Here is a 26,597-nt window from a genome sequence, read left to right on the forward strand (position 1 = left end):
AGACACTCTTGTGACTCTGGTTTCTAATGGAGAATGTCAGCCTAGAATGGGGAAGGGACTGGCAGAGACTGTTCAGGGAAGTTTAGGGAGCAACCTTGGCACAGACGCTACACTGGCCTTGTTCCCTACTATCCTGGCACACACAGAGGCACCCTGTTCCCAAAGACCAACACTGTCCAAGCCCCTGAACAGGTGGGACACCATCGAATTTTCTTATTCAGTTAGCGTATAGGGATCCCTGCTAGGTCTTGGGAACGAGGAGAAGCAAACAGAAAAACAAGAAACCCTATCTACCACAGCTATGCTCGCCTGTCCCTGTGTGGAGGCTGGACATGAAGTCACAAGGAGGGTGCTATCCCAGAGAAGGGGCCCGGGCGGTGGGGACCAAATGCCTCCAAAAATGTGGGCTTCCAGCCGCCTCCATTTGGGGTGCTGCAGAGCCAAAGCCTCCAGCACTCATAGTCACACAAAGCCATGGCAAACAGGAGAGAGTCCCCAACTTCAGGGCCCAGAGTAGCAGCCCTCTAAGATCTTGTTCCACTGATCACTTCATGGGAAAGACAGGCTGGGAGTCATCAAACCAGGGGACCCTTGTCACACAGGGACACGCTGTGCTTGGCGGGTTGTACATTCATGCTAAATTTGTTCCACAGCCGGATTCTGCCACCAACCACTCCAGCTAGCCCACCCAGCAGAGAGGCCCTTGGCTGCAGACCATAGCCTCCTCAGGGACGACTGCCCTATGAGACCTAGGTGGACACTGGGGTTAGCCTCTAGCTCTTCACCTGTGGGGTGGACAGTCTGGGGCTAGCCTCTAGCTCTTCGCTTGTGGGCGAGCAGTCAGCCCACTGTAGCAGCTTCTGTCAAATCAGGCTCCAAGGCTAAGGAGGTCATTGTCATTGCAAACCTCAGAGCCATGGGTCTCTCACATATAGCACTGACCTTGGTCCCCGCTGGGCTAGCTTCATTGATGACATCCACTCCTTTTTTCCTCCCTGTAGGTCCCACCCCGGAAGGGTCTAGCGCTCAGCCACACTGTGCACCTGGCCCAGTGCCCTGTCTCGCTGGCTACCTGAGCTAAGCCTTGAGCAGGAGAGTAGGTCCAGCTACTCTCCAGTGCCCAACCTCTGGAAGTGTATCAGAGAGTGAAGGAGAGACAAGCCTGACCTCTTCTGGTGTGTCTGAAGACAGCAGCGGTGCACTCACATACATAAAATAAATAAATTGTTAAAAGTGTGCACTGTTATAGGTGCTTCCTAGAAAAAACAGGAAGTGAGCTGCCCCTCTCCCCTCCAGACATTCTAACAGTAGAGAGAGTAGCAGACTCGTCACCTGACCTGTGCCTTGACCCTGCTGGAACTCCTAAAACCACCGATGGGTCAGCTCGGGCTCATGGGTGCCTCTCACTCTCTCCTTTGCTTCCCTGTATTCTTGCCTCCTTCCCACCTTCATGCCCCATCCCCAGTGACCACAGCCCTCCCAGGACTCATGCAGGCTGGATTCTTGAGCACTCCCGGCCCCTAAACAGGTTCCCTCAACAATATCTCATGAGCTGTTGGCAAACACTGTCCTTCTAATGTGAGCTGGCCAGGGTGTGCTGCCTAGGGTCCTAGAGAGAGGAGGAATGTCGTTTGTACATCTGATTCCACACACTGACAGGACAAAGAAAGGATATGGTGGAGAATGAGCCCAAGAGTCTGAGCTGAGGATCACCCGGGCAAGGAGAAGTTGGGGAAGGTTTCTCTCCGTCTACTTTGGAGAAAAGCTCGGATAAACCTAGAGAACAAGAAGCCAGCTGTGACCCAGCTTCCCAGGGTGCAGGAGTCTGTCCTGAGAGGGCAAGGACCCCAGTAACCTACCAATCAACTGTTTGTCACCCTGCTATCCCTCCCCCAGTCACACAGTACCTAACAGCTAAGAGCCACAGAGATGAGTGTGTGTGTGTGTGTGTGTGTGTGTGTGTGTGTGTGTGTGTGTGTTGCCAACAGACTGGTAAGGCTAAGGCTGGAGCAGGCCCCCTGAGGGAGAGGAATAAATGGAGGGCGGCCAGTTCTCAGGGGCATCCTGGGAGGTAATTCCGCTAGGGCAGGGAGTCAGCTTCCTAACTCTAAATTACAAGCAGGCGGCTGGGAGCAGATCCCACACACCCTAGGTTCTGATACATCCCAACTCTGTCCCGTCCTGCCTTGTCCTACCTGGAAAGTCAGCCCTAAGCTGGCCTAGCATCTCCTTCTCGTGTAGCCCAGCTTAGACCCAGCCTCTGAGAATTAGGCAGCCGCCTACTACATGGGGAACAGGGCCCAGCCGTGTCAGACCTTCCAGAAGCCAGTGCCAGGGCAGCAGCTGTGCAAATCATAAAGGCACACAGGGAGCTCCATTCTGCACCGCCGGACCTCACATTTTCCTCTCACACCCGGAAAAACCGGGCAGCATCATGTCCCTGAAGGGCCTCTGAGGCTGGACAGATAGAGACTTGGAGGGTCGAGAGGGAAAAAGACTTCCCACCCTGCTTTCCGAGTCTCCCTCATGATCCGTCCTGCCTGGCTGGGAGTCTGTGCCTCCCACGGCCGATCAGGAGTATTTCCAGCTGTTCACAGGGCATGAAACAGCCTTGACACACAAGTTGTTTCCAAAGAGGGCCTGTGGACAAGAAGGCCTGGGCTCTATGGTGAGCAGAGTATGGAAGCCAGACCTTCACCGAAGGCTCAACACAGGAAAAAGGACCCTGTACCTAGGCTATGTGTCTTAGAGGGGCCCAGTGTCTGGCTGGCTTCATGCCCAGTGGCTGCCCGCACACTGTTTAGGCTGAACTCTTCAAATATCTGTCCCTGCATCTCCAGATCCTACCCACTCTCTAAGACCTTCTGGTTCCAAAGCACACCGGGCTGGGCACCTCCCTGCGACGGTTGGCAGAACGGTGAACCCAGAGGCAGCCCTGCCCAATCTCTGCCCTTAAACACATGTGACTCACATGGCAAAGAGACCAAGGCAGAGTGGTCAGTCTGATGTCACAGCTAACAACAAGAGGAGTCTGTCCTGGAGCACCAGTGGCTGTCTTCACAGAGCATTAGCAGTGAGGAGAGCTACAGAGCCATGGGATGTGGAGAGAATTCAGTTAGCCATCGTGGCTTTGAGGTAGAAGGCGCCATGATCCAAAGATGCTCCAATGGAGGAAGAGCAAGGAAGCTGATCCCCGAAGCCCTCTGAAAAGGCACAACTGGGCTCACAACCTGACTGCAGCCCTGTAAGCCGGTGGGTGTGGCTCTCGGCAGGGCGACTTGTTACAGAAAGTCCACTCTTACTGGGACCCACGCATGCTGAATCCAGCACTCGAGGGCAGTGCCAAGGCTGTAAGTGCCTTCCCAGGCCCCAGGCTGTCACATCAGTCCCAGCCCTGACCTCTGCTGACCCTCAGACACTTGGCTGTGACGCTCGCAGTGTCTCCTGAGGCAGGGTCTTTCACTTCAGTGCTGATGTCCCCCAGGTCACTGCCTTGAGGATCTGAACCACACAAACTCAGAAGGCAAGAGAGGGGCTTCCCTACTTTAGGAATGCAGGTCCACTAGGGGACGGGTCACTGAGCACGTACCGAACACCACAAAACAGACTCTAGGCACCTACGACATAGATACCAGACCTGGGATGAAGGGTTTCAGGATGTTCTGCCCCTCTGAGGCCACTGCCTCAGCTGCCTGGGCTGAGAGGACACAGTGGTCCTAACCAGTCCCACATCATCTTACATGGAGACCTGAGGCCCAGCAGACTTTCCTGTGGTATCACTGTCCACTCCCACGTATGGGCACAACGTTGGGACTGGCCTGCATATCATCTACTGTTCGGAAGGCAGAAAACAGTAAAACATACCCCTGCCCAGCTCAGACCCTGATGAAACCCACTGTGGCCCAATTCCACATAGCAAGATGGTCCAAGGTAGGACGTGGCTTTACAGGGTGAGAAAGACAAGCTGGCCAGAGCCTCTCTGGGCAGAACAACATGGTCAGTCCTGGTAACTTGCCTGAAGGAATGGACCGCAGTGCAGATCCCTAAACCTTCTACCTGCACAGGACAACTAGGACCTAAGGACCTACTGATTCCCTCTGCCTTCCTTTTTTTTTTTTAAGATTTTTTTATTCTATTTATATGAGCACACTGTAGCTGTCTTCAGACACCAGAAGAGGGCATCGGATCCCATGACAGATGGTTGTGAGCCACCATGTGGTTGCTGGGAATTGAACTCAGGACCTCTGGAAGTGCAGCCAGTGCTCTTAACCACTGAGCCATCTCTCCAGCCCTTCCCTCTGCCTCTTGAGGGATGCTCAGTGACAGATGGGGATCCACATCAAGGAAATAGGGCCACCTGTGGCAAGCAACCAGCAGTAAGAAACAAACTGAACTAGCTACAAGTGTAGCCGGAGGAGTTACCCAGGCTGCTAAAACTGAGCCAAGCCTGTAGCTTTCTGTAGGGTACCTCTCCAAATACCCAGCCCCTACCCTGTGGTCAGAGCCCCCCAAGGAGCTGGGCTCCATCCCCATCCTGCCCCTTACCTGGTATGCTGTGTCTTGAGGGGCCTGGAAGCCAGGGTAGCAGCAGTAGAAACAGCAAATAGACCAACGAGAGAGCATTGAAGCGTAACAGGGAGGCTAGAGGGGAGACAAATGGTTAGTACACCAACAAACAGTAGGGGCAGCCCTCACGTGAGGGAGCAGTACCTCCCCGGTTCCCCTTCCTCGCCCTTGTAAGCCTGCTTACATAAGGCTTGTGCACAACAGACAGAAAACCCATGTTCTGGTCATCAGACGCCCAGGTTCCATGATACCGCAGGACGGTCCCAAAGCAATCTGCATACTCATACATGTACACACACAAGGTTCTGGCCACTCGACATAATCCTACCCACGCAGGGCTCTGGCACCCGTCCCTCCTTCACTTGCTTTGCCGTCTGTTTGAAGTTCCGTTTATTGATTGGCAGGCGGCTCAACTGAGGAATGGTTCCACATACTACCATGTGGGAAGTCACTGGGACAGAGCTCTGGCACCCCTCCTGAGTCACTGGCAGAACGATGCGGTTCTGAACTTGGCTTCCCACCACTCTGCCTGCACGTGTCCCCGATACAGCATAGCTTCTCTCTGAGGACTTCCCTGATAACCTGCTGCCCTACACCGTCCTGCTGACGTCTGCCAGGGAAGCCAAAGGACCTGAAGCCCTAGGCAGATAACGTGGCTGGCCATTTCCCAAATGAGTAAGTTTCTTCCCAGAAACATGGGGTTTTCCGGGAGATGAGGTTCTGGGACCCTGTTTAGTCCTCAGTCCCAGCCATTTCTACCTGTGTTATGGGTTTCGAAAGGAGCCAGGACAAAGAAGGTCTACATGCTGTGTGAGAGAGCCCGGCCACACACAGTACCACTCACTACAAGTTGTCTCCATGCTGTCCACCTCCCACCCCCCTCCGGCAATTGCTATTTTCAGAAACCGACTGCCCTAGACAACTAAGGTTAGCAGACCATGAGCAAGGAGCCAGGGTGTATCAGGAACCCCGATTCCCTCCTGGACAAAGTAATCCCAAGACTGGACTTTCTGTGACCAGGAGCGTTAACCCTACTTCAGTATCCCGCTGAGAGTACTCTCCTCAGAGTGGGCCTCCTCCACTCATCCTCCTCAGCTATGAGAACCACGCAGAACCGACAACAGACCTGGATGGCCAGGGTAGACCTGAGCTTGGGGACAGAAACTGGCCTCAGAAACAGGCTCCTCCAGAAGAAAGTGGCAGAGACTCAGAGAGCACAGGTTAAAAAATTAAAATATTATACTATAAGTGATATTGCCTGTGATGGTTTGTATATGCTTGGCCTAGGGAATGGCATTCTTAGAAGGTATGGTCTTGTTGGAGTGGGTGTGGTCTTGTTGGAGTGGGTGTGGTCTTTTTGGAGTGGGTGTGGCCTTGTTGGAGTAGGTGTGTCACTGAGGGTGTGGGCTTTAAGACCCTCATCCTAGCTGCCTGGAATTGAGTCTTCCACTAGCAGCCTTCAGATGAAGATGTAGAACTCTCAGCTCCTCCTGCACCATGCCTGCCTGGATGCTGCCATGTTCCCCTTGGTGATAATGGACTGAACCTCTGAACCTGTAAGCCAGCCCCAATTAAATGTTGTCCTTAGAAGACTTGCCTTGGTCATGGTGTCTGTTCACAGCAGTAAAACCCTAACTAAGACATTGCCAGTGCCAAAACCAAACCAAATAAACAAACCTAAGTGGAACCAGTCACCTCCTCAGGTGACATTGCCCACTTTGGGTGAGGGACTCCATCTGAATTCAGCTTGTACCCTGACACAGTCTTCCTCCAGGATCACAGTGGACATAAGATGTATCCAAACTTCCAAGGGCACTTGCTTCCCCAAGGAGCCTGCAGGGACTGGGGGTGGGGTGATGGCCATGGCTGCACTTCTCTTGGCTCCCAAGGGCTTTCCTGGAGTCAGGGTGCTGTCTTCTTCCTGACATACATTGGCTACCACGCACGGCTCAGTTCTCTCAAATCAAATCTCAAGTTTTCAACAATGATACATTTAAAAGAAAAAAATCAATCTCCTCTGGCCCAAGAGGCAGGAGGGAAGTGCATTTGTGGCAAAGCTGTCTGAAGGGCTTCACTTCTCAACCCAACCAGGGCAGGCCAGCCCAGCGTCACAGAGACAGCATCCTCCCTCAGACTAGCTGGTGGCTGCTTCCAGTCAGGTGGATGTCTGCCCAGCTGTCCACCTGTCTATGTAGCCAGCCATATCTATCCAGCCACCTACCCACCAGTCCCTCCATCCATGGGCCCACGATGAACTCTTTCCTATCCAACATCTCTGATGTGACAGGTCCTGCCTCTGAGGACATTGGTTTGATCTCATGAACCAGGAATGCCAGCACTGAACCAGTCCAAGTATGTGAGGGGCTGTGATCAAAAGCCTGTGACATGTGCCATATGAGCACAGGGACCTAAGTTCAGATCACCAGAACCCATGTAAAGAGATGAAACACCAGGCTAAGGACGGAGTCTTGGTGGCTTGCCTCAGAAGCCTGATGACCCAAGTTTAGGTCCCGGGAATTGTGCAAAAGGCAGATGCAGAACTACTTGTCCCTGCAATTCCATCCCACCTGAACCGGGAGATGATGGGAGGGAAAGAGAAGAGACTCGCCAGAAGTGATCAGGCCGGCTAGCTTAGCAAAAGCAAACAGGGACTTGCAGAGAAAGCCTGTGCCAAACAAGGCAGAAGGTGAGGACCGACACCCAAGCTCGCCCTTTGACTTCCACCAGCACGCCGTGACATGCACGTAGCTGTGTTCACACACGTATGCACACTTGGATAATACACGGTAGACTGATGCAGGTGTGAAACGCTGTGTGTGGTAGGCAGCATGCACCTCTAACTTCATGGGGAGGCGGGTGGCTATGGAAACAGCGACGGGTGGATCCCCAGAGCTTGCTGGCCAATCAAGCCAACCAATAAACTCCTAAATAAGGTGGAACGCAACTGAAGAAGACTCCACAAGCACAGACCGTGTAGGGCGGCCAGCACGGATGGGCCCTGGGGAGTGGGGACGGATAATTACCCTACGCCCTGCTTGGTAAGCTTAAAGTTCAGACCCTGAGGCTCTTTGTGTGTGTTGGAGGTGGAGGCGAAGTTTATTTATTTATTTTTAAAATTTATTTAATACTTAATAATAATTCTTTGGTTTCCGGGCAAACATCCCCCTCCCCCCTCCCCTTCCTTATGGGTGTTCCCCTCCCAACCCTCCCCCCATTGCCACCCTCCCCCCATAGACTAGTTCACTGGGGGTTCAGTCTTAGCAGGACCCAGAGCTTCCCCTTCCACTGGTACTCTTACTAGGATATTCATTGCTACCTATGAGGTCAGAGTCCAGGGTCAGTCCATGTATAGTCTTTTTTTTTTTTTTTTTTTTTCGGAGCTGGGGACCGAACCCAGGGCCTTGTGCTTCCTAGGCAAGCGCTCTACCACTGAGCTAAATCCCCAACCCCATGTATAGTCTTTAGGTAGTGGCTTAGTCCCTGGAAGCTCTGGTTGCTTGGCATTGTTGTATATTTATTTTTTTAAGAATTATTTATTTTATGTGTATGAGTACACTGTAGCTGTCTTCAGACACACCAGAAGAGGGCATAGGATCCCATGACAGATGGGTGTGAGCCACCATGTGGTTGCTGGGAATTGAACTCAGGACCTCTGGAAGAGCAGCTAGTGCTCTTAACCGCTGAGCCATCTCTCCAGCCCAGAGGCTGAAGTTTAACTGCTATCAAGTTTTAGTCAGGAAAATGAGATGGTCCTAAGGTGGCCATTAGTGACATAGGAGGATATGCCTAATGCCACTGCACTATCAAAAATAGATTAAGGTGGCAAACTTCGGGCTGGAGAGATGGTTCAGTGGTTAGAGCGCTGGCTGCTCTTCCAGAGGTCCTGAGTTCAAATCCCAGCAACCACATGGTGGCCCACAACCATCTGTAATGAGATCTGATGCCCTCTTCTGGTGTGTCTGAAGACAGCTGCAGTGCACTCACGTAAAATAAATAAATAGACCTGCATGCTTGTGGAAATGTGATATGGGCTACGGAGCTTGAGGCCTGGCCTCCCCCACTTCTCCCAACCCCTGGTGGGGCCAGGAGAACCCTAAATAGCTATGCCAAAAGTAGGAAAAGCAGGGTGAAGCAAGTACCAGGGACCTGGCGGAGGGCAACACCCAGCCCTGCCTCAGTCACACAGGTCCGTTTGGGAGATGCGCGCGCCGTGTGTTTTTCCCTTTCTCCTGCATCTTTTCCTTCCTTCCTTTGTTCCTTCCTTCCCCTCAGCGCCGAGCTGGCCCCATTGCTGTACAGATAAATAAAGGATATGTCCTGAGACTGAAGGAAACAGGCTCAGAGGCACAGCCGTCATCCCTCCCAGATTATTACACCTCACGAGCGAGAAGCCAGCCAGGAGAGCGAGCCCCGCCTGGGTACAGCCCTTGCTTCTGAGAAGAGAGGGAAAGAACACTAAGAGGCAACATAGCCAGGCTGTGTCAGAACACCAGGCTTGCCGGGTGCTCCCCCGGTCCGATGGGGTATTGGTTGAAGCACACTGATGTGACTGTCATAAGACTTTAGTTTGGGCCAAGGCCAGAGGTGAGACATCATTCACTGCAAGCAGCTGAGAGGGACAGCCTCGCCTTTGTCCTTGAAGGTTAGCTGCAACCTGAGTGCCGGAGGAGGGGTCGAGGGGTTGAGGGGCCGTGGTTGACAGAGAGGGAAGAGCCTCGGCCAGCTGTGGTGGGGCTGCTGGGCAAAGCCTGTGATTTCACAGGAAATAGCCTTTCCTGAGCCAGCAACAATAGGACAGAGGCAGGAAGGGCCCCTTGCAAGCTAGCACACGCTTAACCCTTTATAAACCCTCATCCTACAGCGCAAAGCTCAAGACCCTTGCTGACATCCACGCTGGGGCCCTCAAGCCATGGCTGGGGGTAACAAAGCCAGGCTTCCCTGGACTCCTGACCCGGAGCAGAGCAATGTCTGCTCTTAGTGGGAACTGGGTCAGCGAGGGAGGCTTAACGGTAATAGGACCACACACAACTTTTAGAGTACACCTCCCACCGTGAGGCCTGCAGATAGGGCTGCCAATGACCTCAGCTACTCCTGATCCACCCAGCCTGGCCCAAGGGCTAGGTAGGAGACAAGAATCCAGTGGTTTGCCACTCCATGGAGGCTCTTTGAGCAAGCTGCCCCCATACGTCTCTGGTCAAAGAAGCCTTACCCTTACCCCAAGGCAAATGCCAGACTCATTCATAAATGGCTCTGGAAATGGGTCTGGGGCACAAGGCCCATCTGCAGGGAGCTTCCCTTGCCACAGCCAGTGCTGGACAGACAGAAGGAAAGGTGCAGAGAGGCAGTGTGTGCTAGAGAGGGCTGGCTCCTTTAGAGAATAGCTGTAACAGCAGAGACAGCATACTGAGGGGTCACACTAGTCTGCACCAACACAGGGGCCAACTGGCCCAGGCAGAGACAAGTGTCATGTGTAAAAACAGCGTGGTCTCTTCGAGGGAAGACCTAGTGAGGAGCAAACACACTTCACCCTACCACCTCAGCCTGGCACAGACACAAGGTTGTCATATAATCCCCCACCCCACCATTGTCACTCCTGTCTTCACAAGAGAGGAGATAGATGCCTGCCCTCCCAACCTCTAGGCTACCTGCCTGAGAATGAGACAGAATGTACCACAGGGGGAGAGTATTTCTAGGCCAAAAGAAAGTCCTCCATGAGCAGGGAGAGCTGGGCAGAGGCCCAGGCAGAGGGCAGGAGAGATTAGGCTAACCGAAAGGACTGTATCCCATCTCTAGGGCAGGGCAGGGTAGGGTAGGGTAGGGCAGGGCCTGCTTGGGACCCCGGGGTAGCCACAGTCTCAGCCCTGGAGGAAATAGTGCTTAGACAGGCAAAAAACTGCAAGGCAGAGCGGAGCCTGGAGTCTTTAAGGGCAGCAGCCTAGGGCTGGAGAGATGGCTCAGTGGTTAAGAGCACTGACTGCTCTTCCAGAGGCCCTGAGTTCAAGTCCCAGCAACCACATGGCAGCTCACAACCATCTGTAATGAGATCTGATGCCCTCTTCTGGTGTGTCTGGAGACAGCTGCAGTGTACTTATATATAATAAATATTTTTTAAAAAGGTGGGGGACGGGGGGAGGGGGCAGCAGCCTAGCTATGCAACAGCCTTGTCCAGTGGTGGAGTGGACTCCTCTGAGACCCTGGTTCTCACAGATGAGCATGCTGTCTACAGAGGCCATAGATGCCAGGCTGGGAGGGGCTCAGCAAGGTGTGTTTGAGACCCAGGTGTAGCCTACACCCGCAGAAGGCTACTTCTCAGAAGGGCAGCATCTGCCCCATCTCATGGCATTGCACAAAGGCCTGTACAATGCCACGTGCAACCCAGTGTCTGGCACAGTCCTGGGGTAGGTATCAGTCTCACAAGTGCCCCCCGAAAACTTGGTTTTTCGGGGATCAGAGAAAGGGATCAGAAGAAGCAATCTCCATGCCCCAGAGTCTACCTGACCAGGGTCCTGGACGCATCAATGGCCAACACTGACCACCATTGGAGCTGAGCGTCTGACAGATCTGATCTCAGGAACTGGGCACCTGCCACACGACGGACACACCACGGAGAGCCTAGTCACCGGTTTCTGTGGTAAGTGCTCTGAGGTGTGTGCCTATCCCTAGTGTGATTTACGTGCACTTGTAATAAGTAGAATAAATTGGGGCTGGAGAGATGGCTCAGTGGTTAAGAGCACTGACTGCTCTTCCAGAGGTCCTGAGTTCAAATCCCAGCAACCACATGGTGGCTCACAACCATCTGTAATGGGATCTGACGCCCTCTTCTGATGTGTCAGTGACAACGTACTCATGTGCATAAAATAAATAAATCTAAAAAACAAACAAACAAGCAAACAAAGATTCTAAAAGTAAACCAGGGGCCTGGAGAAATGGCTCAGCAGTTAAAAGCACTGGCTGCTTTTCCAGAAGACCCAAGTTCAGCTCTCAGCACCCACATGGTGGCTTACAACTACCTGTAACTCCAGTTTCAGAGGATCTGATGCCCTCTTCTAGCCTCTGCGGGCACCAAGAAGGCATATGGTGCACAGATATATATGCGGGCAACACATCCATACACATAACATAATAAGAACTGTTATTGAAAATAAATAAATGTAACCAAGAAACTGCCCATGTATCTGATCTTTGTAAAGAGAGAGGAAGGCTCTGGGGGTCCACAAGATCTCTGTATGAGGGGGACCAGAGTCATCTCATGAATCTCTCTCTGTACTGGCTGGTTTTGTGTGTCAACTTAACACAAGTTAAGAGTCATCACAGAGGAAGGAGCCTCAGTTGAGGAAATGTTTCCATGAAACTCAACTACAGGGAATTGTCTCAATCAGTAATTGATGGGAGAGGGCCCAGCCCACTGTGGGCGGTACAATCCCTAGGCTGGGTGGTCCTGGGTTCTATAAGAAAGCAGGCTGAGCAAGCCATGAGGAGCAAGCCAGTAAGCAGCACCCCTCCATGGGGTGTATGTAAGCTGAATCAACCCTTTCCTCCCCAGCTTGCTTTTTGGTCATAATGTTTCGTTGTGGCAATAGAAACCATAACTAAGACACAGCCCTTGGGGCTTGTAAAATGGTTGCTGAAGTATTTATTATACTTATATATAATAAATAATTAAATCTTTGAAAAAAAAAAAGAAAAAGAATGCTGCCACACATTACCAGAGTAGTTGATACATAAACTGACTGGAAAACCAGCTAAGTCTGGTCAGACTGGGGCGTCTGGCTCTGTCTGTCCTTCACAGAAGTGAAGAGCAGGGAGGGCCCACAAGCTAGCTTCCTCCCAGAGCATACAGAGGCTACCAGATTAGACTCCTAGGTGGGCCTGGTGGCTCAGGCCTGGGGTCTCAGCTGAGGCAGGAGGATCACAAGTTCCAGCATGGCCTGGGATACTCAGCAAGGCCTTGTCTCACAATAAAAAAGGCTAAAAGGCCAGAGGTGGAGGTGCATGCCTATACTGTAAGCACTTGGGAGGTCAAGGCCGGATCAGGTGAGGCCAACCTCAGCTACCTAGGGAATTCAAGGGCAGCTTAGATCATACAAAACCAGACTGGAGTTGTGGCCTAGTACCTCAGTGGTAGACCACTTGCCTGGCATGTGTGAGGCTCTGGGGTTAGGGTCAACCACTGCAAAATACATGAGTATATTAACCACACTAAAACCCAGATCTTCTCTTCTGGTGTGTCTGAAGACAGCTACGGTGTACTTATATATAATAAATAAATAAATCTTAAAAAAAAAAATGCTGCCCCACATGACCAGAGTAGTGAACACTGACTGGAAAACAGGTAAGTCTGGTAGAAGCGCCCTGCTGGATCCTTCCTTCTGCCGTGCCAGTTAGCTATGTGACACACAAAGGAGGGGACCAGGTAACTGCTACTGAGAAAGACAGCTGCAGGACTGGGGGGTCCTGATCCACATCCCGGCTGCTCCCCTCCCTGCAACCCACTGGGATTCCTGTCTGCCTTATTCGGCCTGGTCTGCAACTATAAACACTTCTGTGTGAGGTTCCTGCCAGTGGGTGGGGCCAGGCAGAGGAGGAAGAGGAAGGAGGAGGATTTGTGTGGCAGAGGATTCCAGCGGCAGCTAGGTCAGCTCCACTCTTGGCTGGAACTGCATTAAGCCTCGGTGTCAATGAAGCCCAGTGGCCACACCTGCCACCTCCAGGGAGGCTAAAAGCACAAACTGAAGCCAAACCAGGCCCAGAAGGCTCTGGTCAATCCCCCTTCCTGGAAGAGGAGGGTTGGTACAGTCAGCTGAGGGCACATGAGGAAGCCAGTTGCCTGGACTTGTCTCTAAGGCTTGGGACTAGGGCTCTTAGACTGGGTTAGCCTAGGCAATGTGGCTGGATATCTTAGTGCTTGAGATCAGGCCCAGGTGCAGCCAGCAGGAAAGAGGGTCAGACCGAATGTACAACTTCCTTGTTCCTTTGAAGATGTCCTCACTTGTCACTTCCACAGCCCCAGCTAGACACTGAGCCTGGCAGTCAAGTGAGTTCCCCAGAGAAGTCCATGGGGTCTAGGTTTCAACTTCCAAGCGCTGGCCACCAACCATTCACAGCTACATCCGATCTGGCTGGCCCCTTCTCAGAGTCATTCCTGATCTGCTGGAAACGGAAGACAAGGGGGTTGAGAATGCCTAGCTGACACCTCTTCAGGCTCCAGAGCCTGAGGCGCAGGGACAGTTTCAAAGCACACTGAGGATAGAGAGCTCTACATGGATCTGGACTTTCCTTCTGCTAGAGAGAAACTGATACCCATGGCGGGGGAAACAGACAACAGCAGCGTCAGGAGGGCATGTGGGCACGTCCTGGCTGAGTGGGGAGAAGGGTCAAGTTGAGAGCTGCCCCAGCCTGAGAAGCTGGGGTTGGGAAAGGCACAGGAACATCAAGTTACCTACTGGGAGCTCGGCCAAACTGCCCGGGGCTCTGGGAGCGCTTAGAGCATTTAATTACCGTAGTGTTGGGGGGTTAATTAGTGTGATGTCTGGGAAATGTGGTTTCTCGGCTCAGCTGACCTGCATGGGGCAGGCAGGCCCAATCATCCTGTCTCTCTCTCTCTACACCACAGTCAAATGGCCAACACCGAGGGTGGCCTGGTGGCCATACTACATGAAGTAAGAGGGGCAGGGGACACATAGTCACATATGCCCAATCTGAACAGCTAGCCAACTTTTATGTTTCCCTCAGCCCACGGTGACCTTGTGATACTTTGAGGGAGTTGCGGGGTAAGAGGGGACCGGCAGAGAGGAGATAGTTTATGCAAGGTAACAAACAAAAACAGTAGGTACAGCCGAACATGGAAGACTGGAGGAGGTGGGAGGGATGTCCACTGCCCGGCGAGGACCGCAAGGCACTGTGGTTACTTGCCTGTCGGCTTCTAACTAACCTGGAGCAACTCCACAGCACCCACTCTCCTAGGAGAGCAGAGCAGAAGCGCTGAAGGAGGGGGTCGCCCAGAAGACCAGCAGGAAATGGCTTGGTGATGAGCCCGAGCTCTCCAACAGGGCTGCACCAGAGACCGAGGATGATACAGTCACGGCTTGGCACTGGCAGCAGAGTCAAGTGCTGTTTGCCTCCCACCCCAAACTTCTCAGGGCAGCCAGAGACCAGAGATAGAGAAGACCTGAGGAGAAACTCAAGCTGACCCTGACTGGCTAACTAACTGGGGACCCTGCTCACAGCCTCCCCGAAACAACCCACACTGCCCATTATACAGAGGCACGTCTCTACTCCACACTGGTCCTTGGAGGTTCAGGACTGGAGCCACCCCAAGCTGACCTACCCACAGGTGACAACTATCAACAAAAGAGAACTCAGTGTACAGGGTGAGCCCTGTTCCCGTATCAGCCATCCCCACCCACTCGTCCCTGGAGGGAGGAAGCCAGACCTATCTGCAGTCATCTCTGTCACAGGTAAACAGGCAGGGTACCCCATGGGCAGGGCCCCAGGAAGTACATGGGTCCAGAATAGTCCCTATCCCATTTGGGAGGGAGTTGGCCTGCAGAACTGTCCCTTCTGAAGGTGATGCCCTCCTCACAGACCACTTGGAGCTCAGGGGTCTTTGGCCTCAGCAGGAAGTCAAGCTAGGAAGGGGCCACAGCTGACCCTGTACACTGTGTGCCACTGACAAACTTAGCCTCAGACCGTCAGTTCTTCCCTTAATATACCATGAGCTCTCCAGAGCCTAGATCAAGTTGGGTGAGCCGCTCAGAGAGCCTCCAGTAGGGTCAGCCCTCCCCACTTCCCTCAACCTGACCACAGGTACAAGAGCTCCCACTACCTGGAATAAAAATGTTATCTGGGCCTTCCCGCTGAGCTGTGAAGGGTGCAGGGCTGAGCTGCAAAGGCTCCACATGGAGAAGCAAGGACCTGGCAATCTACAGATGGGGGAAACTGAGGCACTGTGGGCATGGCCCCTCCAGGGTTTCACCTGCTCCTCCAGACGCTCAAACAAAACAAAAAAGAAAGCACACACTTGCCTCGGGCTCTTTCCTAGAACACAGAGAGAGACCCTGAGACCCCACTATACACCCCCAGCTGGACATTCATACAGCCCCGGGTTAGTGCAGTCAGTGGCCAATTGCGACTCCATAATTCTCCAACTAGAGCCATCTCAGAGTGCCACAGAGGTGACCTGGAAGAAGCAAACTGAAGCAGGGTGGCCATAGACACCGCCACAGGACTGGAGTATGCGTGTGGGTCCTGATGTCACCTGGAGTTCCAGTTCAAACCTGCCCAGTGCCCACCTATTAAGTTGCAACCAACAGGATAAAGTCAACACAGTAGTTCAGGGTCCCAGGCCCCTAGGCTTTGGTGACTGCCAGCCCAAGCACATAAGAGGCTCCTAGGTGAGCAGGCCAGGATCCAAACTCAGGGTAAGCCCCCGAGTCTCTGTCTCTGTGAACCTGGGAAACACAGCTCTGGTCTCACCTCTCTCTCTCTCTCTCTCTCGATTTATTTATTTATTTATTTATTTATTTATTTATTTATTTATTTAATATATGTGAGTACACCGTTGCTCTCTTCACACACACCAGAAGAGGGCATCAGATCCCATTACAGATGGTTGTGAGCCACTATGTGGTTGCTGGGAATTGAACTCAGAACCTCTAGAAGAGCAGTCAGTGCTCTTAACCACTGAGCCATCTCTCCAGTCCCCTCACCTCTTCTCTTGAAGGGGGTTGGGGTGCTTCACTTGCTAGCCAGGGGATAGGTTACCACAGGCAATTTCCCTACAGAGTGGACAGCACATTCCAGAAGCCTCTTGAACCACACTGATTAGCACGGAAGGGCTGGCCTTTCGCTCTGGGTAAACAACACAGTTCCTGGCCTGGAGGCACAGCCCCCAGAATTCCAAGCTGCCAGAAGGCAGGATTCCTCACTGCCAGCTAAGCAAGGTACCTGAGGAGGGTGGGGAGGCTTAGGAAACCTAGACAACACTCTGCAGTGCCCAGCCCTGCCCTCTGGACCTCTCTGAGCCAGACTAGCTCCTCTGTCACCATACCTCCACACTCATTCTGAGGCTGTGGCACAAGTCTGGGCCCCACAATTCTCACAGCAGAGACCTCCCTGAGACTGACAGCAAACAGTGTCCCTGAGAACTACACTGGTGAGACCGCAAGAGCAGCTGCCCCCTTTCCTCCCAGAGAGGGCACGTGCCCACCTGCAGTGCCTAGGCCAGTCTGTGGAAGTCACCAAAGACTGGGCACCGCTCTAACCCCAGATATCTGTAGCCCAGAGGAAGCTTTCTCACAAACAGCAGGGAGAACATATATGGGTCATAAGAGATCTAGATCTGCCACAAATACAGGTCAGGTGTGGCTGTGCACACCTGTCACATGGGCGCTAGGGAAGTTGAGACAGGAGGACTGTTGTGAGTTTAAAGCTAGCCTAATCTACATGGAGAGGGCCAAGCAAGCTTGGGATACAAAGTGAGACCCTGTCCCCAAACAAAAACAATATGGGTAACCTCAATACCCAGGACAGACTGGTTCCGGGACTCGTGAATGCATGGAACGTGATGTTCATGCCCTCCCCCTTTTTAAAAAGATTTATTTATTATCAAATATAAGTACACTGTATCTGTCTTCAGACACACCAGAAGAGGGCATCAGATCCCATTACAGATGGTTGTGAGCCACCATGTGGTTGCTGGGATTTGAACTCAGGACCTCTGGAAAAGCAGTCAGTGCTCCTAACCACTGAGCCACTTCTACAACCCCGTTGATGTCCCTTTAATAAAATATTTTGCACAGAGCCTACGGCCATCTTCCCTTCTCCAGATAACACGACATAAATGCTACGCAAGCAATCATTAGACTGAGTTGTTCAGGAATAAAGACAACAAAAACAGTCTGTACAGTTTAGTAGAGAGGCAATTACCGTGACCTCAGAGCACAGGAACGAGACTCGAGGTCCACACATGCAGAATTTGCTTATATGAGGCCCGACAACACAGGAGACAGATGCCCAATGGGTCATGTGATCACAAAGTACTAAGAACCAGGACAGCCAGGCATGGTGGCGCTCAACTTTAATCCTAGTACTTGGGAGGCAGAGACAAGCAAATCTGGGTTTGAGGCCAGTCTGGTCTACAGAATGAGTTCCAGGACAACCAGAGCTACACAAAGCAACCCTGCCTAGGGGGAGGTAAGTAGAGGGTGAACAAGAAGGGCCAGGACCCTCCTTCAGAAATCTGTTTCCCAGAACCATTGTGGACAATAAACCAGTACATATAGGAAGCTTCAGACAGGAGGAGTCTTCTGGGGGCACTAGAGCTAGACATGGTGGGAGGGTGGGTCTGGACTGTGGGACTTCAGCAGAGGGAGCTCTATGCAAAGAGGATAGGGCAGGAACTGCCGTGAGGCACTGGGTGTCAATCACAGAGCAGGACCCCTCACTGGACACATGGCCACATACATGCCCCACTCTCTGTTTTGCTACGTCCAGGTTAAGTGTCACCCATCGTGCAGAACACAAGTCCTCCAGGTGGGGTTTCCAACCATGCCTTCAGGCTCACATGACAACCCATGGAAATACGAAATCTTAATGTCTTAGTCAGTGTGCTGTTGCTGTGAGACACCACAACCAAGGCAAAGCATAGAAGAGTTTACTGAGGCTTACTTTCAGAGGGTTAGAGTCCACGACCATCAAAGCAAGGAGCGTGGTAACAGGCAGACAGGCAGGTATGGCACTGGAGCAGTAACTTACATCTGATCTGCAAGCATGAGGCAGACAGCTGACTGGAAATGGCCTTTTGAAACCTCAAAGCCGGGGTTGGGGATTTAGCTCAGTGGTAGAACGCTTGCCTAGCAAGCGCAAGGCCCTGGGTTCGGTCCTCAGCTCCGGGGGTGGGGGTGGGGGTGGGGGTGAGGGTAGGGGTGGGGACTCAAAGCCTACACCCAGTGACATACCCACTCCAACAAGGCCACACCTCCCAATCCTTCCCAAACACGTCCACCAACTAGGGACCAAGTATTCAAATCCATGAGCTTGAAGGGCCATTCTCATTCAAATCACCATACTCAGTCTTGCCTAGACAGTCCGGTCCTGGGGGACCCTCCCTGTAATTGCAGATTTCAGGGCTCCCTTGAGGAAGAGAGAGGCCACGCCTCTAGCCAACTAGCTCTGCCTGCTACAACCTGTATAAATGCATGGTATTAGCAGCACATCCCACAGCGAGCTGCTCTGAACTACAGCTGTTGGGAGGATCAGAGACCATGGCCAGCTCTGATTAACTCCACTAGCAATGATCTGTAACATTTTGTCTCAGAAAGGTAGTGGGCTCCACAGGAGCTCTGGTACCTGGAAGCCCTCTGGCTCCCACTCATTAGGGTCATAGTTTCCTTAGTACATGTGGGTACCTGGCCTAAAGAGCTCCAGTTACCCCACATTCCCACGTGGCGTTGGCTGAGACTCCAGGTTATGCACTGACTCAGACCAACACCCTGTGATTCACCACAGCACCTCTTGGCCCTTACATAAGCCATCCAGGGCCTGGTCATAGGCTACCCAGCTCTCCAGGGCCACCTTGGAAGAATGTTACCCAGGTGCCTCTTGCTGTTAGCACAAGCAGGAAATAGTCACTGTCCCAGGGAGCAGCCAGGTGAGGGGAGTTCCCTGACCCCTTCTGAGCCCGAGCCTCTACATACAGCACCTCTGTGTTTTCACAGCAGCAAAATGGCATCTGGTCCGACTTCTCCCAGCCACACCGTGGTAGCACAAGGACAGATGGGCAGATGACATAAATATCAAGAGATGACAGATAGTGGATGTAGAGGTGACAGATGGGTGAATGCTAGATGAGAGAAGAGATAGAAGATGGATGGATGAACAGATAGAGACGGATATAGACGGATGGAAGATGAAACCCTTCCATCTGATACTCTGCAGCAGGTGACCCCTCTCTAGACCCAGCACCCCAACGTGACCTCCCGGAGGAGCAGTACCAACCATCCAGAAGGAGGCCTAGAGCCGAGTTCTGCTCTCAACAGCTGTGGCCACAGGCAGGGTGGCCAAGTGCTGGGCTCCACACGGGCTATGGAAGGCAAGTGACCAAGGGGAAAAGCCAACAAGGCCAGCCGTAACCACCACACTGGTGGCCATGCCCGGCCCCACCCCAACACATGGGTGCGTAGATGGCCACTGACAGACAGCTGGAGGCCTGTGCTCAGCTGTGCCTCAGTTTCCCCTTTCGTGAAAGGCCCCTGACCAACTCTCAGCGCACTTTGTGGCCTTAATTTTCAAGACTTTAAAACAGGAGAGATGGCTGGAGAGACGGCTCAGCGGTTAAGAGCACTGACTGCTCTCCCAGAGGTCCTGAGTTCAATTCCCAGCAACCACATGGTGGCTCACAACCATCTGTAATGAGATCTGGTGCCCTCTTCTGGCCTGCAGTCACATATGCAGGCAGAATGCTGTACATAAAAATAAATGAATAAATCTTTAAAAAAAAAAAATCAGGACCTGTTCCTGATTCAAAAAAAAAAAAAAAAAAAAGCACTGGCTGCTCTTCCACTCTTCCAGAGGTCCTGAGTTCAAATCCCAGCAACCACACGGTGGCTCACTACCATCTGTAATGAGATCTGATGCCCTCTTCTGGTGTGTCTGAAGACAGCAACAGTGTACTTATATATAATAAATAAATAAATCTTTAAAAGAAAGACTTTAAAACATAGAGGAAAAAAGAGTGGGACGTACTCCCTGCTACCATACCTTCCCCATCAGAACCAACTGAAGCCGCTGCTCTCTACCTGGGTGCCATGGTCCTCTTGCCTCCCCAGACCCCTTCCAGGGAATTGCTTTGACAATGAGTTTTACCCAGGGCCAGTTCCAAGGGTATTCCAGGCCCATGACTGCAGGGTATTTGGGACTGGAACAGATGAAAACAGCTGGATCCCTGGCCCAAAGAGGGCCCAGCAGAGCCTGGCAGAAGAGCTGTGTTACCCAACCCCTGACAGCCATTCCAAGACCAGGACACAGAGGCCGCAGGAGCCCCAGACCTGCCAGGGAAGGGAAGAGACTGGTGAGCAGTCCAGTGTTCCACAGCTCCTGAGAGGCTCTCTCTGGCTCTGATCACCACCCCTGGAGGATGCCGAGGTGCTAAGTGCTGAGTGGTGGCCATTCTACTTCCAGGAGGCTCCACCCTTCTTCTCTTTAAATCTCAGAGCCTCACAGCAGCAGGACCAACTCTCAGCCTGGGAGCTAGTCCTGCACTCACAGGACAAACCTGGGACACCTAGGAGGTGGGGGGCTACCGCTGTCCCCACCTATACAGGATGAACTGTGCTGGGAGGGACAGAGCTACCTAGAATGTACCACTAAGCCAGCTTCAACCCCAGCGACCTTGCCCCCACCCTGCAGGAGGCAGAAGTAGAGTGAGGAAGACTGGAACTCAGCTCCCACTGGCTTCTCTCGTGGGACCTACTAGCCACAGAACAGAACCCAGCTCGCCCCATGCTCCCATCGAATGTCTGGACTGTCTGAACATGGGCGGGAGCCTGCACACATCACTTTCTGTAACTTTCTCCAGGTTCAGACCATGGCTGGGAGAGTCTTCCTCAGCAAACCCCAGCGGCTTACAGTAGGCATTGATTCTCTAAGTCTGTGACCTCTGGAGCAGAGGCTCACTGGAGGGACCCAAAGAACCCTAATTCTGTGCCCAGTGATGTCCCCAGGGACGGGACACAAGGAGGTCAGTCATTCCCAGTGATCCAACTTTCCTCCCTGTCTGGCCCTTGAACACTGACAGAATATCCCCACAGAGACTTACTGGCTCCGGGAGAAGCGTGAGCTCCCCTGGCCAGCAAGAGAAGCCAATTAAGAAGCCACTTAAGGGGGGAGGGTTGGGAGGGGAACACCCATAAGGAAGGGGAGGGGGGAGGGGGATTTGCCCGGAAACCGGGAAAGGGAATAACACTTGAAATGTATATAAGAAATACTCAAGTTAATAAAAAAAAAAAAATGTAAATAAGAAATACTCAAGTTAATAAAAAAAAAAGAAAAAAAAAAAAAAAAAAGAAGCCACTTAAGAGAGAATGTGGGCTGTTCCCTGCACAAGCAGGCAGGGTGGGGACAGGGACAGTGCCGGCCAAGAGCTATATGTTCAGTTCCTGGAAAAAAGGGTGAGAAAAATGCCGGGCGGGTAGTCCTCCTCCCGCTGTATCCTGTTTTTATGGAAAACTAATCTAATTCCTGATGGTGAAGCCAGCAGCAGATATCCCCTGGGGGTCTCCAGGGGCCTCAGTGTCAGCCCCGTAGGGTCAGGCCCCTTTGCCCAGTGTCCAGAGTGCCTACCCTCCCTGCCAGCCCCACCCTGGAAGGTGGAGCTCTGTTTTAGCCACGCTCTCCCCTCCCAGGGAGAAGCCACATCAGTGGGCCTCCCTCCCAGTGAAACACAGGCTGATTTTTACCCTCGGCCCAAGCTGGAACCAGACTATGTCCCACATGGCCTCAGTGGGTCTGGGGTGAGGACAGCTGTCACCTGGGGATGTCACTCAGGACAGACAGATCAGAGGCACTGTGTCATTGTGTATTCCCAGGACCTAGGCTGTGTCGGGGAGCCTTGTGGCCAGAACAGCTGAGTCCTAGCTCAGCTTCTGAATGATCTCCGGGTCTCAGTTTCCTCATCTGTAAAGTGTGTTGACAATTCTATGTGCCTTACCGACTACCAAACTAGAGTCACGGTAGGCACTTGACATGCTGACAACTGTTGTTGGCTCTGTAACTGCACCTCCTGGAGACCGTCCACTGGGCGGGCGTGCTGAGGCCGCAGAGCCTCCGAGCAGGCCTGGAATTCTGGGATTGACTTTTGACTCCCATGGCTTTTGACCACAGAGAGCCCTTCCTGTGGGCCTGGAAGGGTCACTCTGAAGGGTCAAGGCTGGTCTCAGTCTCTTCAGAGGAAGAAAAAGGCCTAAAGACAACAGATCAAGCCCTTCCCATGGGCCAGGCTGCAGGGGTAACATAGGAAGAACAACAGGTGGGCTTCCTAAGGGACTCCACGGGCAAGAATTTTGAGTGGTGGGAGGGGAGAGGGCAGGCCTTAGTTACCTCTACTTCTTAAATAGACAGAATGGAAGTGACTGTCTAACACGGTTGCCACACCCTGCTTCTACTGAAGCCAGTGTGAGCAGAAGGTGATGGACAGATCACTGGGGGTCCTGGGTCCTAATCACCATTCCTGACAGCAGACATATGTTGGGAATTGGTTCTAATGCTTTGTCCTCATTTGGCTCCCAAAAGCCAAACTTCCAGATGCCGAGGGTCCCTGCCCTCAGCTAGCTTTGATTGACACTAAAGAATTCCCATCAATGGTTGGGCACTTCTAAACCTCCCTACAGCCAGCACACACACACGCTTCCGGTATTCCTGAATTAACATCTTTTAAAAATCTATATTTCATCCCTGACACACATTGTCTTCTTTTTTTCTTCTTCTTCTTCTTTCTTTTTTTTCAGAGCTGAGGACCGAACCCAGGGCCTTGAGCTTTCTAGGCAAGCGCTCTACCACTGAGCTAAATCCCCAACCCCACACATTGTCTTCTAAGACCCATTGCAACATCAGTTCACCGTCAGGCCTGGGCAAAGGGAGCCTGACACCTCCAGCATCCTTCCCGCTAGGTCAGAGATAACGCTAACCAAGATGCTTGAAAGTCTACCCACCACTTTCCCTTTCAAAGAAAGATGCACGGTTTGGTCTTCACCTTCTAAGCCCAGGGGGAACAGATGATACAGGCACCATGAGACAGCTAGCACTCAGCTCAGATTCTGTGTCTCAGGGCCTGAAGCTAACAGCAGTCATACCCACCTACCCTGCAGCTGGCCACATCCCGTGGACAGAAGGCCTTACTCAGCTTCCCCAGGTCTGTGACCTGTGCAGTTGCCCATGAAGCGGCTATGACAATGTAGTACAGAGAGACCACAAAGCAGGACTTTCCCACAGACATTCAGCCAGAGGGCCTCCAAAGTGGATAGAGTCATACAGGGCACCGTGGCCTTGCTCCTTTTATCAGTGAGTTCTGCCTCCATTCCTTGGCCACTGAGGCAGGCATCTCACTGATCCAAGCCCAGTTTTCAAGATGAAGGGTTCAAAGTACAGAGAAACTGTAACTTGCCTATAAAGGCACCCAGCAAAGGGCATCTCACATCACCCCTGTCTTCAGGCTCTCCTCACCTGGCCGGCCAACAGAACGCTCCAAGGCAAACACACTGCCAACAGGCGATGTGAGCAGATAGCTAACCTTTGCCCTCCTTGAGATGTCCATCTCACTATAGCTGCAATCTGGCCTGCAGAGTGAGATAGATATCCGGCCGTGCACCAGCCCTGCCTCCCTCAAGTTGGATTTCATAAAGGCATTTCCACCCATGTCACCTGCAGGGCTCTTCCCGGAGAGGTGTGGGGCCAAGAAGTACAGATGGTAATCTTACATCTGAAGACTTTAAAAAGGACCGGCTGGGGGAGGAAATCTCTACCATGAACAGTTACAGTGCTGGACAACTGTTACTGGGACCTCTGGCCAGACTCTTGGTCCCACAGGAGCTGAGGGACATCCCGAGCAGTGCAGCGGACACTGCTTTTCTTTGTTATCTGTTGGTTTTGTTGCCGTCCTTGATTGTAAGTTTGGAGGCAGGGTCTTGCTAAATTGCTCTGACTGCCCTGAGGGACTATGTAGATGAGGCTGGCCTTGAACTCAGAGATCCACACCTCCTTTGCCTCCTGAGTGTTGGGATTAAAGGCATACAGTTTTGCTGTTGTTTTTTGAGTCAGGGTCTCACACTGTTGCCCAGGCTGACCTGGAATTAGGTAGTCCAGGCTGGCCTTAAATTAGCAGCAATCCTTCTGCCTCGGCCTCCTACGTGCTGGGATTACAGATGTGAGCTGCCATTGCCGGATGGCCAGCCCCACTTTCAAGGATGCAGGGTTCATGGCTGACCGGATGGCGCAGAGGATAAAGGAGCTTTATTGCCAAGCCTGACAGCCGAAGTTTGATCCCCAGGGCCTATACAGTAGAAGAAGAAACTGACTCCCCCAACTTGTCCTCTGACCTCCACATGCAAACCATCCATCCACACACAGTCACATAAAAAAAAAAAATAAAACCCTGTCTTGAAAAACTAAGAAACAAACGGGGTTGGAGAGATGGCTCAGTGGTTGGGAGCATTGACTGCTCTTCCAGGGGTCCTGAGTTCAAATCCCAGCAACCACATGGTGGCTCACAACCATCGGTAATGGGACCTGATACCCTCTTCTGGTGTGTCTGAAGACAGCTACAGTGTACTTATATATAAATCTTTTTATATATAATAAATCTTTTTTTTTCGGAGCTGAGAACCGAACCCAGGGCCTTGCGCTTGCTAGGCAAGCGCTCTACCACTGAGCTAAATCCCCAACCCCATAATAAATCTTTTAAAATAAAATTCACCCCCTAAAAAAAATGAAAACCTCTGTTCAAAAAATGCAGTAATGATATCTATACCTTATTGCTAGTTTAAATATTTAATCTTTATCTTTAATTATGTGTATATGTGCACATCTATGTATGCACAAGAGTAGGGGCCACAGACTGAGTCCCAGGTGCTCGTGAGTACTTGAGGTGTGTGATGGTTTGCATATGCTTAGCCCAGGGAGTGGCACTATTAGAAGGTGTGGCCTTGTCGGAGGAAGTGTGTCACTGTGGGGCTGGCTTGGAGATCTTCCTCCTAGCTGCCTGAGGGTGCCCAGTCTGTTCCTGGCTTCCTTCAGATGAAGATGTAGAACTCTCAGCTCTGCCTGCACCGTGTCTGCCTGGATGCTGCCATGTTCCCACCTTGATGATAATGGCCTGAACCTCTGAACCTGTAAGCCAGCCCCAATTAAATGCTGTCCTTATAAGACTTGCCTTGGTCACGGTGTCTGTTCACAGCAGTAAAACAACGTGAGAGTTGGGAACTAAACTCAGGTCCTTTAGAAAAAGCAAAAAGTGGTCCTAACCTCTGAGCCCTACTCTAGCCCTGGATATAAATTTAAAAAAAAAAAAGATTATGTTAATTTATTATTTTTCTTAAAGATGAAGGGTTCAGAACTCAGAGAAGCTATGGGACTGCCCAAAGGCATACAACAGCACAGCCAAGAGTTAGAACTTCTGTGGACCGTAAGATTCAACAAGAGGCTGAGCCTGGAACTGTGCTCTTCCTACCTCGCAGGAGGAAGCCATTATCCCGGAGTGTCAGCAACCACAGTTCTAAAACGTTACCCAGAGGGGTTGGGGATTTAGCTCAGTGATAGAGCACTTGCCTAGCAAGCACAAGGCCCTGGGTTTGGTCCCCAGCTCCGAAAAAAAGAAAAAAGAAAAAAAAAGTTACCCAGAACCCACTGGGTTCTACATAGCCCAGGGGGACTCTTGTGGCTAATGCCACAACCCGAGAGCTAATGTAACTCAGAACACAGTTCAGTGAAGATTTCCCAAATAACCAAGTACAAGAGAACGATCCTGAGTGACCTGGAGATTTAGCAGGGGGAACAGATGGCCTTCGCTGATACTCACACCACCAGGCCCTGACCACATGCAGGTGGGCTTCGTGATCTACTGTACCTCAGGGAGGCAGCTGAGCCTGAGTCTGACAGAGGGTGAAGGCTTTGCTTTTTATCCCCTAAGATAGGAGACACCTAATTCATCACCATCTCCTGAAGTCCCCAGTAGCTCCCACCTAGGTCTGTCACCACCACCACCACCCCCAAAAGCAAAACTACAAGCAGTTGAGGCCACTCCGCAGGGCCAGGCTTCCCCTGGTGAGAGAGAGAGATCACTGCGTCTCAACTCTCCAGCCACACTTGGGGCCATGAGTACCAGTGCTTCCTCATGGGCCTCTCTGGAAGGGCTCGGTCATCTCTGGAATGTAACTCAGCCTGCTGGTCCAGAAGCTCCTAGGAGCTCAGAGTTCCTTATTCCTGAGAGCAATGATGATTCTAGCTCCTCCCACAGCCCCAAGGCCAAGCTGTCTCCAGTC

General features: G+C 52.1%; 1 protein-coding gene across 3 annotated transcripts in view; it reads right to left on the reverse strand.

Moving 5' to 3' along the window:
• The window catches only part of Piezo1 (piezo-type mechanosensitive ion channel component 1), a 62,192-nt gene that overhangs the window by 24,484 nt on the left and 11,111 nt on the right, over window positions 1-26,597 (reverse strand). For 2 of the 3 annotated variants that reach the window (NM_001434584.1, NM_001434583.1), the window contains exon 2: window positions 4,546-4,641. In NM_001434584.1, coding sequence (NP_001421513.1) covers window positions 4,546-4,641 — 96 coding nt within the window. Of the gene's footprint in view, window positions 1-2,971; window positions 3,084-4,545; window positions 4,642-26,597 lie in introns of all 3 variants that reach the window. The other variant, XM_087594912.1, reaches the window with a different exon arrangement.

Source organism: Rattus norvegicus, chromosome 19, assembly GCF_021556685.1.
Source record: "Rattus norvegicus strain SHRSP/BbbUtx chromosome 19, alternate assembly SHRSP_T2T, whole genome shotgun sequence".
Classification (NCBI taxonomy): domain Eukaryota; kingdom Metazoa; phylum Chordata; class Mammalia; order Rodentia; family Muridae; genus Rattus; species Rattus norvegicus.